The following is a 14894-nucleotide window of genomic DNA, read 5'->3' as shown; positions in this document are numbered from 1 at the left end:
CGTTGGATAAAAAAATAACTTTACCTTACAAAACCTCTCTTTAACTTCATCAATTAAAAAAATAAAAAGAAAAGGAGAGAAAAAACCCACAGGCATTCATCAAATTCACCACCTCCAAACAGTCATACTATCATAAATATATTATCATATGAACTAAAAGAAATATCATTCATAATGTTTGATCTAATTCTGTCTTTAGGAAAATTATTGGTTATACTTTATCAAATGCTATTGAAAGGATTAAAGTAAGCCATATGGCACTCTCATCGGTTGATATATAGAGCAAAATGTATAGGTGGAATATCACTAACCAATCATTCTTCACATTAGCAAATAATACTTCAACCCTTTGACGGGCAATACATTAATACAATAGTTAAAGACGTTGTAGGATCCAAACTTTTGAGTATGTTGAGGGTTGCCCACATAAGACCTCAAATCCTCGAGCAAGTCCAAGCACAAAGGAAAATAGAGGTCTTCACAAAAGAACACTTGTCCCTAAGAGGGAAAAGTCAAATTTTATATCAATTAGCTGAGCTCGAAGCTCGTAGAGTTTCACCAAAGGAAAATGATCAAACCACAAACTCGCCATTGATACTTTGCAACTTTGAGGGCCACACTCATTCTGATATTGCTAGTATTTACGCACATTCCCAAATGGGTGCAAGTAAGGGCCTTATAAATAGCCACTTATCGACAACTTCAAAAGATAAGTAATTCTGTGCTTATTTGAAGTCATAAATAACTTAAACATCATGCATAGTTCAGCTCCAACAACATTTCTAAATTAGAGTGGTCAAGACCAATGTATGAATTTCTTGCGACAGTAGAGGATAACATAGAAAAGCAGAAATATCATTCACCAAAAGACATAAAACTTATCAAAAGAACAAACTTCAACTTCCATTAGTAATTTATTAAACTATAAGCACGCGTATTAAAAGCTAAATACAAGCAAAATATTACAGAACTAAACTTATTACAAGAAGGAAAACACACACACACACACACACAAATGCTCTACTACGCTACTGTAATCTAATAAAGGAACAATCAAAATCTCATTCATTGATTCAAATAAATTCCACAAATTTATTTTTTATGTTCCTATTGACAACGACTTTCAGCCTTACTCTGCCATTAATACATTTTCCCAGAAAAACACTCGGAAAACTGTAAGGAGAGATAACAATCGCACTCTTAGCTAACTGTCAACTTACCAAAATCAAAATTTGAAACCAGGATGGCATTAATAAAAGGTTGCATCAAGGTGAAAAAACTCCTTGCAGCATGCTTCGGCTGTTTCTTGCACGATCAAATGCAACAAACATCTATCATTCATCCTTGTAGAAGATATAAGCTTCCTTCCAAATGAAGGGTTATTTTCAGCCTTCTTATATCCACAGGTGCTCTCTTCGATACTCACGCACGATCACCGGCACACTTGTAGGTGGGATCTACATTACAGAACAGAGAGATTTATTTTTTACTCAAATGGCTGCAAAACCCAAAAATTTTACTTTCCATTTCTGACCACTGAGATGTCAAGAATCAGCAGTCATCAAACAAATAATAAATTGATGACAGAGCAAAGTGGCATCCATAATGGACATGGATGATCTTATAACAGTTAAAAGGACCAGAGCTTAGTTTGCTTAACCTAAAAGAAATTATCCCAAACGTAAGTCTGATTTCAGACACGAAAAGAAGCCATATGGACCGAAAACAACCGCATGAGTCAATCTTCCGTAGACTCTAGCTAGATGTCATTTTAGTTTAGGGTTTTCTGCAACAGCGCAATCAATAGCCTCCTTGGACAAAGAATCCCCTACTCAAAATAAGCTGCAGGACAAATTTCACTCCACAAAGGAAATTTCTCCAAGTACTGATCAATGGCATTTGTCTCATCTTTTCTTAAAACTACCCAAAATAGTCCACCTAGCTTTGGTCCATGTTCAAAGTCAATAACAATCCATAATAGTCCACAAGAGAAAGGTCAATGCAAGAGAAAAATCAATCTCTTCTTACATATAGAAAGGCGTATGGCTGTGCATAGAGACTATAAAGAGATGGTAAAAATGTATGTACAGGTAAGAGGAAGAAGAAAAGCTGAGTGAAGTTAGAATCAATACAGAGGAAAGTTAACGGAAGAAACTGTAGGAGTAAAAAAGATTAATAGCTCTTTAACTTGTTAGGTCCAAAGAAAGTCCCACAATGGTTAGGGAAGAGATTTGGAACATATGTGAGGACAATTATTTTCATTGGTACGAGGCAATTTGGATAGTTTCAAAAGCAAAGCCATGAAATTTTTTTGCAAAAAATGGACAATATGGAGATAAGTGGAGGTTCAGTTTTAATTGTCATATCGTATTCATTACTTACAACTGCTTGTTTGCTTTTCTAAATTCCAATGAAATGTTGAAAACAGTTTAAAACAAACTGATAATGGTAATTGTTAGGTTACAAAGGAATTTAACCTTACGGGAAGGAGAGGGAAGACAGAGATAACAAGACTACCATCCAAGTTACAACAAGCAGGAATACAGGTATATATATGAACAAGTGCCAGAGAGAGATTGAACCAAATTTACCATGCCATAATCTGTGACAATCATTGAGATGTAATCTGAAGGTGTGGCATCGTACCTGAAACAGTACCACATAAAATTAGAACACATCACTTTGAGGTACAATAACTAGTTATCATATTCATATATACTCTTCAATTTACATCAAATTTAGAAATTGCAGTTGTTCTTTAGCAGCCAAATTTTCTAGATGATTAATATCCTTCCTTCCTTGAACCTTTGAGATAGCATCTGGATCGCCTGCAGGAAATCAAAAATTGCTCAGACATTGTCCTTTGTCCCTCTCTTCTGGAAGGAAATGTGAGAGAAGATAACATAATAATACACATACCTAATTCATTGAAACATATTGAATCAAGCTGAACCCTTTCGTGGAATTTATAGGCTTCGCAGCAGATTAACACTGGAACATGGAATGCATTAGCAACCATGGCAACTGCTGCAGTTCCCACTCTTGAATATACAGTTCCATTAGATAATACTGCAGCAGCCCCCAGAAAAACTCGTGTTACTTTGTGCATCACGTAAGAGATAGCATTTATATGAGTGTATGTACAACTTAGGCCCCTCCCTATGAGCCTACGAAGCAATGCTTGCCCTTCTAGTTTTGGACGGGAATCCACCACCACAACACGGAATTCTTTTCCAAGCTCATGAGCATATAATAGGAGCATCTCTACAGAACATGACGATCCATATGTGAGAAGAACATCCCCATCCCTGATTTTGGTAGCAGCATGTCTAACTATGACCTCGTCTGCAATTATAATCTTTTCATTAATGAAGCGATCAATATCTGAGCAAAGTGTAGCTTTCACTTCAGATTCCGGAAGATTCAATGGTAATTTGGCAATGAGATTTTTCAAAAACCTAATTGCATTTCCCATGCTAACAGACAGTGGCCTGCACTCGTTGAAGAATGATACATAGCCACCAATTTTTGTGGTTAAATCTCTACCCAGGGACTTCTGTGGCGGAGTTGAGTAGTCTTTGATGGCCTGTTGAAATGCATGAAGCATAGCAATACAACGAGCATTGCCTCCGCATATATCTCCAGCCATATATTGTAAACCAACCTGATAAAGTATAGGTATGGCACTAGATTAGACAAACAATAGTCATCAGATTTGTCATCCATATTATAAATTAACCACAACCATACGGAACAATTAATTAATTATTTCACCACCATCAAGAAACAATATGATCTTTTGCTTAAGAAGAAGCAAATAATTGGGTGTAAGTGCATAGAAGTCCATAAAAATATAACTATTATCATAAATAAGCAATGAGAGATTGTAAATAAATATTTTAAAAAAAAAAAAACATAGAAGTCCTAATCAAATAGGGAGAAGCTATGAGTTTCTAATTTGAATTGTTGTAGATGCTGTGTATTTTGGTGGACTCTTCAAAGTGTGGACAAATTACCCCATTAATCCAAGATCTTCTATAGTCAAGAGTAAATTATAAACAGTATTAGCTAGTTACCCCCTTCCTACCACAACAAACCTTGTAAATGGCGGGATGAATGGGGTCAAGTTGGAAAAACTTTGACACGAGATCAGGAAGCTGAGTTCCTTGCTCGTATTGTGGCAAATGGCGAAATAATTCAACCCTATTTCTAGCTTCAGTTTGGTTGAAAACTGCTCGCTTTTTAGCCTTTTCTACCCTGCTTTTATCATCAAACTGCATTCGTGGAGGTGGAGCATCTTTCTTCCTTTCTTTATCATGTGTGCGATCACCTCCTCTTTTGTCAGTAGATGCCACCGAAGGTGCAGCAGTGCTATCTCTCATAGTCGAGGACTGCTTCACAGCTTTACCAGGAGTGTTACCTGACTTCTTCACTTCACCTTTTAACCAATAAAAAACAGAACATTATCAATAAGTAAATAAACATATTAACTAGTTACTTTATGAGCTCTTGAAACTTTTCTACAACACAAATATCCAAAGAAAAGAAAAAAGGATAATTACTAGCATTTGTTACCGAATACAGCAACCAGTTAAAAAATTGCAATTAGCTAGTTCAGGAAATAGAACCTTTTAAGCCCCCAAGGAAAGGAGTCAACATCTACAGGCACTCAAATTTATGCACAAAATTACGTTTCTTAGCTTCCAAACAAATTTTCCTTCTAGCCAGATTTGCATTTTTTAGAAACGAGCACTACAATATAGCTCCTGGCACATTTAAAATGATTGAATTGGAATTTAACCATTGGCTGAACCTTTTGCAGCTCGTTGTGCTTCCTGTAGAGCACGTCTTTCAGCCTTTGTCGTTTTTGCCTTTAGGGGTTTTGAATTTGATGGTGGCTGACGATTCTGTACCTCTGTGGAAGCCCCCCCATTCTTTTCTGCATGGCAAAGCAGTAGAAATGAGAAATCAATAATCCCAATGCAAGAAATCTTTCATTAGTTCTTTTCTGATTCTAACATGTTTGCACGGAGGTCTGGCTATAGACTATAGTACCATATTTTAAACTCCATTGATACTGATGGATTTCTTGGAAAAAGGGGGAAAAGGTAATTTCTTACGCGGGGGGGGGGGGGGGGGGGGCATCATCATATCGAGCTGAAGTTAGAGGACAGGACACAACTATTACACATACATTTAAAGGAAAAATAAGAAAATTAACCAACCCAAATAGGCTGGTGTGTGCAAGTGTCTGGGTCTATAACCACCCAACATTCAGAAAGCTTCTCTTCTATTGGCTCCAACGTTTGCCAACATATTTTCATATCCAACTCCTTTCTTCCAGAAGACCCCAACAAAATACAGTTCCCTCCACTCTCTCCCTTTCTTCTTGATAACCCCCCCTCCCCCACAACACACACACACACATTTCTCCAAAAAGAAGAAGGAACTAGTTGCACAAGACAACCGCCGGCCTACAATAATTTATCATCAAAAGCTCAATTGCTGTAACAGTTTTATTTGAATCTATAACCTTAAAAGAGCCCATACAAAACATTTAAATTAAAGAATTTTTCACAAATTAAAACCAGACCCTTTACTTCTGACTCCATCAACCTTAACTTGCATTTGTGATGCATTAGCACAATTGACAAAAAAAAAAAAAAAAATTAGCTCAGCAAAGTAAACCCACAAAAATAGCAAATGTCTAGCAATAAATGAGAAGTCTTTTACAAGTGATATCAAGATCAAAATTCAAAATATAACTTAAATGTATTTAGACTGGGAGTTTGGCTAAGGGCCTCAATAGGAAGTTATCTGGGATTAGTTTTGAGGATTTTAGGAACTGAAATTAGATTCCACTCTTCTATTTATAAATAGCTTGGCCTTAAAATACACAAAACCATTTTCCTTCTTTCTTTTCTGTTATGATAAGAAACAAAAATTCATTACATACAAAAAACAAGTAAAGGAGAAGACAGGATATTCCCTCAAAAAGTACAAGAAGTTCAAAAACACATTCCAGTTGACAAGGATAGATAACAGCCAGGGAACAATTAAAGAAATGTTTAGAAAGGGAGCTAACTGAACAAAAAACACTAAAGTCCCTAAGACACCCCTCCAAACTCAAAAATGCAAGCTTCTTCGAATCCTATATACCAAAGATTAGCTCTAGCAGTTAGAACCGTTGAACCATGAAATTTTTGACCATCAAAGTTTGATGAAATTAGGAGAGCTTCTAGTAGACGAGACGCTAGTAAATGCTGGTTGTATGCAAACAAAAGATCGAGCGGATTCAGTAAAGTGCAGGACGTGAAAACACGGCCACAAACCCCATCTTCCGATTGATACGAAAAAACAAATGCACAGCAAAAAGTGTAATAATGAGATGCTTAAAAAGTCAAAACTCCATTAAAACGATGTACCTCAAAACAGAAATGCACAAGCCCAAAATTAGCAGAGACAATAACAAAACCAATCCCCCCGGCATCAACGAAAAAAGAGGAAAGACGTAAGGATTAAATCCCATCCAACAAAGCGATACAACATCACCTGCAACCCCAACAGACTTATTAGCTTCCACCGTGTTAACAACCATCGCCTGTGAAGTCTCCGACGCCTTAGCCGCCATGTAGATTCCAACGCCAGGAAAGCTCGAGGCAATCTTCCCAGAACCACTACGGCGATACGGAACGGAGGTGGAAGAATCCTCTGACATATCCAGCTCTTCATCCCCAATTCTACCAGAAGGAGAAGTAGCAAGAAGCATTTCGGAGGGGTTATAGCTGCCAACATGAATATGATCGGCGGAATCCCTCCAATTGGCGGGAGGTGGAAGAGGAAAAACGGCAGAGCGAGAGGCGAGGTTATCGGAGAGATGACGGGGAGGGGGAATCATGACGGGAGACAAGGAATTGGAGGGAGGAGAGAGGGACTGTTGAGAAGGGGTGCAATCGGCGGGACCGGAGAGGGAACGGCCAGGGGGATTGGGAGCGTCGAGAGTGAAGAATCCGACCTGACGGACTTTGGGGTTGACGACGCGGGAGCCACGGCGAGCATCCATGGAGTTGGGTTAAGAAGAAGAAGACAAGTGAAGGAAGGAAGTAAGTAAGTCCGTTGTCTATAATCCTTTTGGCTCGCAAAAGCTATGATTTTACTCTTCTTTGTTTATTTATTCCCTTTTTTCTAAAAATGTCTCATGCAATCTTGTTTTATAGTTTATCTCTTTTTTTTTACCATATATGGATATGAAGTTTATATCCTATGTTTATTTTTACTTACTTTTATGAATATTCTATTCTACTACAAGATTGAATGAGTAGTTGGTTTGTAATTCCTATTACATTTTAATTGTGTTGTTGTTTTTAATACAATTTTTTCTCTGGCCACTTTTATATTTCATGATACATTGGTTTAACTATGTTTAAGTATAGCATATCGAAAAACGAGCCCATCGATCAAAATTGACTAAATTGAAGGTGATCAGTTGAAGATAAGGAAGAGTTCGGTTGATGTCGATCTAGGAAAATTGCAAACTGACAAAACTTTATAAAATTTCAAAAGTTTTAAATCGACCAACCAACCATTTGATTGTACTTCTTTATGGTCAAGGTTGGTATGAATATTTACTAAACTGATCATAGTCGTTTCGATGGCTATTTGATTGGAAAAATGACTTTGACCGATTGATGTTTACCCCTAATTTTAATATTTTATCTACCTGGTTTTTTAAAATTTATGATTACATTATAGTCTATGGAATATACTAGACTAGCACATGTTTTTATCACTTAAAATAATTTAATGTTTGATATTATACTTATAAATATTATTTTGATGTTACTGTAATTAGTTACAGCATATAGTAATTCTAAAAATGGAAAAAGTGATTTAATCATTTTAAAATCATGAAATTTCAAATATATTCTTACGAAACTATTTGGTTATTTGAAGATTATATAAAGAAAAAGAAAATTAACCCAAGCTTTTATTCGATAACAATTTCATTTTCAAAACATTCATTCTAAGAGTAGGGTTGTGCAAACTTTCCTAAAATGGAACGTAGGTTTTTATATAGAGAATTGTTTTCAACGAAAAAATTGCTAAAATTATTTACAAATATAAAAAAAAATTACCTTCAATCGATAGACCACGATAAGTTTAGATATACATCTATTGATGTCTACACTATTTAGGGTTAAAGTGTTTGAGGGATTAGCTCTCCATATTCTCTGTTTTCAATAGAGGTATACTAAAATCATTAGACCTTTTTTTTCTTTTATTGTCATTTGTTCTTGTGGGTTTTCCTACCAAGATAGAAAATATCCATCATCCATGAGGTTGATTCGTGGTTTCAATCAAATTGAAATTCTAATAATGTGCTATTGATACGAGGATCTTTGTTATAGATGATGTAGATTCATTCTAGAGTTATATATATATATATATATATATATATATATATATATATATATATATATGTATTGACATTACATTAGGTAATTGGTTGTCCTTTCAAGTGACCAATTTGTTCTCTATATTTCCTTTTATTACTAACGAGAACTCGTTGTAGCTATTATTGATTATAAGCATTCAAGATTATGATAGCTAGTTTACTAGTTTTTTTTTTTAAAGGGAAATCTACTTTATTCATTCGTATTAGATACATGTAAGATAGGAGAAGTGGCAATAAAAGTAAAGTGTTTTTCCAACACATTTCACCCCCGAAATTGTTTTCTTCTTTTTACCGATGTTTTAAAAACCAAATCCAATATTTTTAATAGAAAAAGAAAGAAAAAAGCTTTTAAGGTCCAATTTTGTAATCATTTTTTTTAAGTTTTGACTATTGAAAATTAAAACATATTTAATTTCTCTCTATTTTCTTATGATTGTATTTAAGTATAAGAGATGAAGTCATAGTCAAATTTTAAAAACTATTTTTAATTTTTTAATTTCTCGACTATTGAAAAATAGATAAAAGGTAAAAAAGAAAAAAAAAAGATGAAATTAGTGTTAAAAACTTAACTAAAAATCCAAACAATTACTAAACTTTACGAATATGTTTTTGTTTTTAAAGTCTAAGAATTCAACTATTTTATAAAAGAAAGATAAAAGCCATAGTAAGAAATTGAAAAAGTATTAGCTTTGATTTTCAAAATCCGTAAAACAAATAGTTACGAATACCTTATATTTCAAAAATTAGTTTCATTTTTGAAATCCGGTTAAAAATTTAAGTATGAAAAGATAAAAACCACCATAAAAAAATAATTATAAGAAAACAAGTCCAAATTTCAAAAATTAAATAATAGTTAAAGAGAACTAAACAAACCCAATTTTATAAACAGAATCTTGTACATATAATTTGTTGAAGGGAATACGAGAGTCGAATAAATTTTGTTATATTTTGTAAATAGTTTATTATCTTTGAAATGATGTAAAAAAAGTTTGAAAATTTTATGTGATAAATGAAAAATAAATTAAAAAAAAAAAAGATTATGAAAGATTGTTTATTGGATAACAATATAAATAAAGGTATCACATAGCCACACCAATGAAAACTTGACCTAAAATTAAAATATTTATTATAAACGAGGAGATGTAACGAAAGGTTAACGCAAGTTAGGGCTAGAGACGAACATTTTGCGATTGGGTCAATAATAAATTAATTGGATTCTTATAGTGAAAGGGATTTTGTTCTAAGCGCATCTTTCTTCATCTACTTCTTCCAATTCAGTTGCCTATGGCCGACGCTTCATAAGATCAAGCAACCAATTTCACTTCTTTTTCTATTTTTTTTCTTTCTCATTTCTACAGTAAACCCACTTCTTCTCTTTCTCTCTTCCCAATTGCAGTTTGTGGATTCTGGTATTTCCCATGCCAAATTATTCCCGGTTCCATCGTTAACTCTTCATGGATGCTCGCCGTGGCTCCCGCATCGTCAACCCCAAAGTTCGTCAGGTTGGATTCTTCACTCTCGACGCTCCTAATTCCCCCGACCGTTCCCTCTCCGGTCCCCCCAATTGTCTCCCTTCTCAACAATCCCTCTCTCCTCCCACCAATTCATTGTCTCCCGTCATGATTCCCCCTCCCCGTCATCTCTCCGACAATCTTGCATCACGTTCTGCTGTTCTTCCTGTTCCTGCTCCTGCCAATTGGAGGAATTCCACCGATCAGATCCCTGTTGGCAGCTATAACCCTTCCGAGACCCTGCTTGCGACATCCCCTATGGCGTCTCCTTCCAGTAGAACTGGGGATGAAGAGCTCGACATGTCTGAGGATTCTTCCAACTCCGTTTGGCATCGGCGGAGTGGTTCTGGGAAGATTGCCTCGAGCTTTCCTGGGGTTGGAATCCACATGGGGGCTAAGTCGTTGGAGAACTCGCAGGCGGTGGTGCCTCTTCAGACGTTGGAAACTAATAAGCCTGCTGGAGTTGGAGGTGATGTTGCATTTCTTTGTTGAATGGAGTTTATTAAACTCTTTCCCCCTTAGTCCTTTGATGCAGGGGGAGTGTTATTTGTTCAGTCTGTGCCAATTTTGGGGGTGTACTTTTCTTTTTAAGTGACAGCATTTTAATGCTGTATTGACTTTATACATATCATTATTACGCTTTTTGCTGCTCGTTTCTTTTTCATATCAATTGGAAGATGGGGCTTGTGGCTGTGTTTTCATTTCCCGCACTTTACTGAATCCATTTGATGTCTTCTTTTTTGTTTGGATACACTCAGTCTTTACTGGCGTTGCCTAGAAGCTCTCCTAATTTCATTGAACAATTCTTTTGACGCCCATCTCTTCAGATTGAAGGTCTGAATTTCTTGGTTCAGCGGTGTTAAAAGCTATTTTTTTGGTGTACATGGGTTGAAAGAAACTGGGATCGTGATGGGAGGCGAGGGACTTTATTGTTTGTTGTACTGGCTATGGTTTTTTTTCTTCTTTTTCAATTAGTTCCCTTTCTAAACATTTCTGTTATTGTTCCTGGCTGCTATCCTTGCCAACTGGAGTGTTTTTTTGTGCTCGTTTTCTATTATTTATGATATTAACGATGAAACTAGCAGAACTTTATTAACTATTCCACCTTGGGTTGGAATTTGTCAATTCTTTCTGATTCTGAAATGCTTGCATGGTGTGGCTATAATACTCCATTTTGAACTCCATTGATCTTGAGACTCAAAATATTTTTTGGAATCAGGGATTAGAAAGGGGGAAATAGAATGAACTTCTACATGAATCTATCACTGGATTATTGATTTCTTATTCTTATTCTTATTGCTCTTGCAGAAAAGACTGGAGGGCCATCCACGGAGGTACAGAATAGACAACCACCACCAAATTCTAAACCCCTGAAGGCAAAAACAACAAAGGCTGAAAGACGAGCTCTACAGGAGGCACAACGAGCTGCAAAAGTCTCTGCAAAAGGTTCAATTTCCATTTCAATCATTTTAGTTGTACCAGTAGGTATATTGCAGTGCTAATTCTTCAGAAATTGAATCTGGCTAGTAAGGAAGCACCCTTATGAGCTAGGAATTGTGGAGGGTTTAGTGGATTCAAGTTAGTGCGTCGATAAGTTGAAGTATATATAGATATTGGTAACCCCTTGGCTTGTGATCTTAAAATTGCTAATACCTGGATTAGCCGATGTCCACTATTTGGTTATTAATGCTAATAATTATCCTTTTTCTATTTCTTGGGATATTTATGTTGTAGAAAATTTTCAAGAGCTTGATATAGTAACTAGTTCGTATGTTTAATTATTTTTTGATTTATGGTTCATTGGTTAAATAAAAGGTGAGGCAAATAAGTCGGGTGCTGCTTCTGGTAAAGCTGTGAAGCAGCCTGCAGCTATGAAAGATAGCACTGCTGCACCTTCAGTTGCACCTACTGACAAAAGAGGAGGTGATCGCACACTTGACAAAGAAAGGAAGAAAGATGCTCCCCCTCCACGACTGCAGTTTGATGATAAAAGCAGGGTAGAAAAGGCTAAAAAGCGAGCAGTTTTCAACCAAACTGAAGCTAGAAATAGGGTTGAATTGTTTCGCCATTTGCCACAATACGAGCAGGGAACTCAGCTTCCTGATCTCGTATCGAAGTTTTTTCAACTCGATTCCATTCATCCTGCAGTTTACAAGGTGTTTTTTCTTCTGTTCTCTTTTTTTCTTTTTTTTTTTTTTTGGGGGGGGGGGGGGGGAGTGGTGCACTGGAAATTAGGACAAGCATGGAAACTTGGATTAATGGCATGGTCTGTACAGACTTGAAGATGAATACAAATAGGAAGTCCCCCAGAATGAAAAACCTCAACAAGATTCTTACTCTTCCCAATTCAAAAGAGAACTCATAGCTTCGTATCCCATTTTGATGATGATCAATGGCAACGATTATTTTTATTGGCCTTCATGCATTACAACGTGTTAATTTGCATGTATGGCTTCTTTATAAGCAAGCAATATTTTCTTCTTTTTCTGGTGAAATAATTATTTAATTGTCTCATATGCTTATGGTAAATTTATTATATGAATGATAAATTAGCTGACTAGCTTTCATCTAATTTAGTCGCATATTTATACTTTATCAGGTTGGTTTGCAATATATGGCTAGAGACATATGTGGAGGCAATGCTCGTTGTATTGCTATGCTTCATGCATTTCAACAGGCCATCAAAGACTACTCAACTCCGCCACAGAAGTCTCTGGGTAGAGATTTAACTGCAAAAATAGGTAGCTATGTGTCGTTCTTCAATGAGTGCAGGCCACTGTCTGTTAGCATGGGAAATGCAATTAGGTTTTTGAAAAACCGCATTGCCAAATTGCCACTGAATCTTCCGGAATCCGAAGTAAAAGCTACACTTTGCTCAGATATCAATCGCTTTATCAATGAAAAGATCATAATTGCAGATGAGGTCATAGTTAGACATGCTGCTACTAAAATCAGGGATGGAGATGTTTTACTCACATATGGATCATCATCTGCTGTAGAGATGCTTATATTATATGCTCATGAGCTAGGAAAAGAATTCCGCGTTGTGGTGGTGGATTCACGTCCAAAACAAGAAGGGAAAGCATTGCTTCGTAGGCTCATAGCGAGGGGCCTAAATTGCACATACACTCATATAAATGCCATTTCTTACATGATGCACGAAGTAACACGAGTTTTTCTAGGGGCTGCTGCAGTATTATCTAACGGAACTGTTTATTCAAGAGTAGGAACTGCAGCTGTTGCCATGGTTGCTAATGCATTCCATGTTCCAGTTTTAATCTGCTGCGAAGCCTACAAATTTCATGAAAGAGTACAGCTTGACTCAATATGTTTCAACGAATTAGGTATGTTAAGATTATCTTCTCCTGTATTTCCTTCCTGTAGAAAGGGACGAGGGACAATGTCTGAGCATTTTCAAATGTTGTGCAGGTGATCCAGATACTATCTCAAAGGTTCCCGAAAGGAAGGATATTAATTATCTAGATGATTTGGCTGCTAAAGAACAACTGCAACTTCTAAATTTAATGTAAATGAACAGAATGCCGTATTCAGATTATTGCTCGTTATTACACCTGAAAGTGATGTATTCTAACTCTGTTGTATTTTTCCAGGTATGACGCTACACCTTCTGATTACATCTCGATGATTGTCACAGATTATGGGATGGTGAGTTTAGCTCCATATACCTTCCTTAGGCACTTATTCAGATCCATGCCATTATTCCTGCTGCTTGTACTTTAGGGGTTAAATTCTTTGTGCATCTTGTTTTTTTCGTACGTCTATTTCCATGATACGTTTTTCTTAAAAGCTGTTCTAAATTTCAGAAAATTATTTTAGCATACCAAAAATATCAGCTTTTAATGGTTTTTTATTCCTTGAAAAACGGTTTTTTATTCCTCGTTCAATTACTATTTAGTTTTTAAAAATTAAATCTGATGTACGTCTATAGTCTAGTTTCTTTTGTTGACTCCAACTTCTCTCTGCACTTCGTCTTCCCTTTTACCATCTCTCCCTTGTCTCTCTGTATACTTTCACTCTTTTTTCACGTAAGAGAAGACAGAACTTCAGTGGTCAGAATTGAGAAGCTGAAAGTTCAGGGTTTTGCAGCCTGGACGGAAAAGTTATGTTTCTTATTGTTTTGAACCGTAGATCCCACCTACAAGCGTGCCGGTGATTGTGCGAGAGTATCGGAGAGAGCACCTGTGGATATAAGGAGGTCAAGAAGGACTCCTCATTTGGAAAGAAGCTGAGGATGACTGATTGATGCTCGTTCCATGTGAGTGATCGTGCAAGAAGTAGCCTAAGCATGCTGCGAGGACACACTTGTTGAATCATCTTGATACAACCTTAGTTCTATTCTTTGGATACTCTTTTCAAATTCTGATTTTGGTAGATTAACAGTTAGCTAAAAATGCGGTTGACGCCTCTCCTTACAGTTTTCCAAGTGTTTTTTTGAGGAGAATATGAAGGTTGACGCCTCCCCTTACAGTCTTCGAAGTGCCTTTTTGAGGAGAATAACTTATGTTTGAAAGTTGATTTTGGCATAGGAACATAAAAAATAAGTCTTGAAATTTGTGGGGTTTATTTGATTCAATGAACAAGAAATTTGAAAGAAAAAGTTTAATTTATGTCAGTATTTTTATTTGGTTGACCGAAACACCCACTTGAAATGAGTAATTTACTGAAACATCCACATGATAGCATAGAAAAAATTCTCTTAATTATGATAGTTGAGTTTGTTTGGAATGAGATCATAATAGTTGTGAATGAAAGGCCTAAACACACTCTCAATTTGACAAATAAATAAAAAGTGCAAAATAGGGGCAAGCAATGATTTATAGTAAAGTTTCAATAATTCTTTTGTACTACGAAATCAAAATCCTTTTTGTTGCTTCGATAATACTTTTGTACTTTAGCTTCGCATTTTT

The 14894-nt window shown here is 36.0% G+C and overlaps 2 protein-coding genes across 4 annotated transcripts; one reads left to right on the top strand and one right to left on the bottom strand.

The window, feature by feature from the left end:
* Positions 1 to 1039: 1039 nt before the first annotated feature.
* LOC103494100 (uncharacterized) lies at positions 1040 to 7161 on the bottom strand. 3 transcript variants are annotated; one of them, XM_008455134.3, is made up of 7 exons: positions 6553 to 7161; positions 4802 to 4939; positions 4098 to 4438; positions 2920 to 3664; positions 2732 to 2828; positions 2592 to 2646; positions 1040 to 1457 (listed from the first exon to the last, which is right to left on the bottom strand). In XM_008455134.3, the coding sequence occupies exons 1-7, from the start codon at positions 7061 to 7063 to the stop codon at positions 1395 to 1397; spliced, it is 1950 nt and encodes a 649-aa protein (XP_008453356.1). In that variant the 5' UTR covers positions 7064 to 7161; the 3' UTR covers positions 1040 to 1394. The 3 variants fall into 3 exon arrangements, with proteins under 3 accessions (XP_008453356.1, XP_008453358.1, XP_008453360.1); XM_008455136.3 differs by having other exon boundaries at positions 4814 to 4939; positions 6553 to 7160; XM_008455138.3 differs by lacking the exons at positions 4802 to 4939; positions 6553 to 7161 and adding an exon at positions 4629 to 4794.
* Positions 7162 to 9585: 2424 nt separating this feature from the next.
* Positions 9586 to 14594, top strand: LOC103494101 (uncharacterized). Its single transcript, XM_008455139.2, has 7 exons — positions 9586 to 10435; positions 11275 to 11412; positions 11782 to 12122; positions 12566 to 13310; positions 13396 to 13492; positions 13578 to 13632; positions 14116 to 14594. Exons 1-7 carry the CDS (start codon positions 9910 to 9912, stop codon positions 14176 to 14178), a joined length of 1965 nt encoding a protein of 654 aa, XP_008453361.1. The 5' UTR covers positions 9586 to 9909; the 3' UTR covers positions 14179 to 14594.
* Positions 14595 to 14894: the final 300 nt, after the last annotated feature.

Source organism: Cucumis melo, chromosome 2 (assembly GCF_025177605.1).
Source record: "Cucumis melo cultivar AY chromosome 2, USDA_Cmelo_AY_1.0, whole genome shotgun sequence".
Classification (NCBI taxonomy): Eukaryota; Viridiplantae; Streptophyta; class Magnoliopsida; order Cucurbitales; family Cucurbitaceae; genus Cucumis; species Cucumis melo.
Note: the sequence above shows the minus strand (reverse complement) of the source record. Positions and strands in the feature narration are given on the sequence as shown.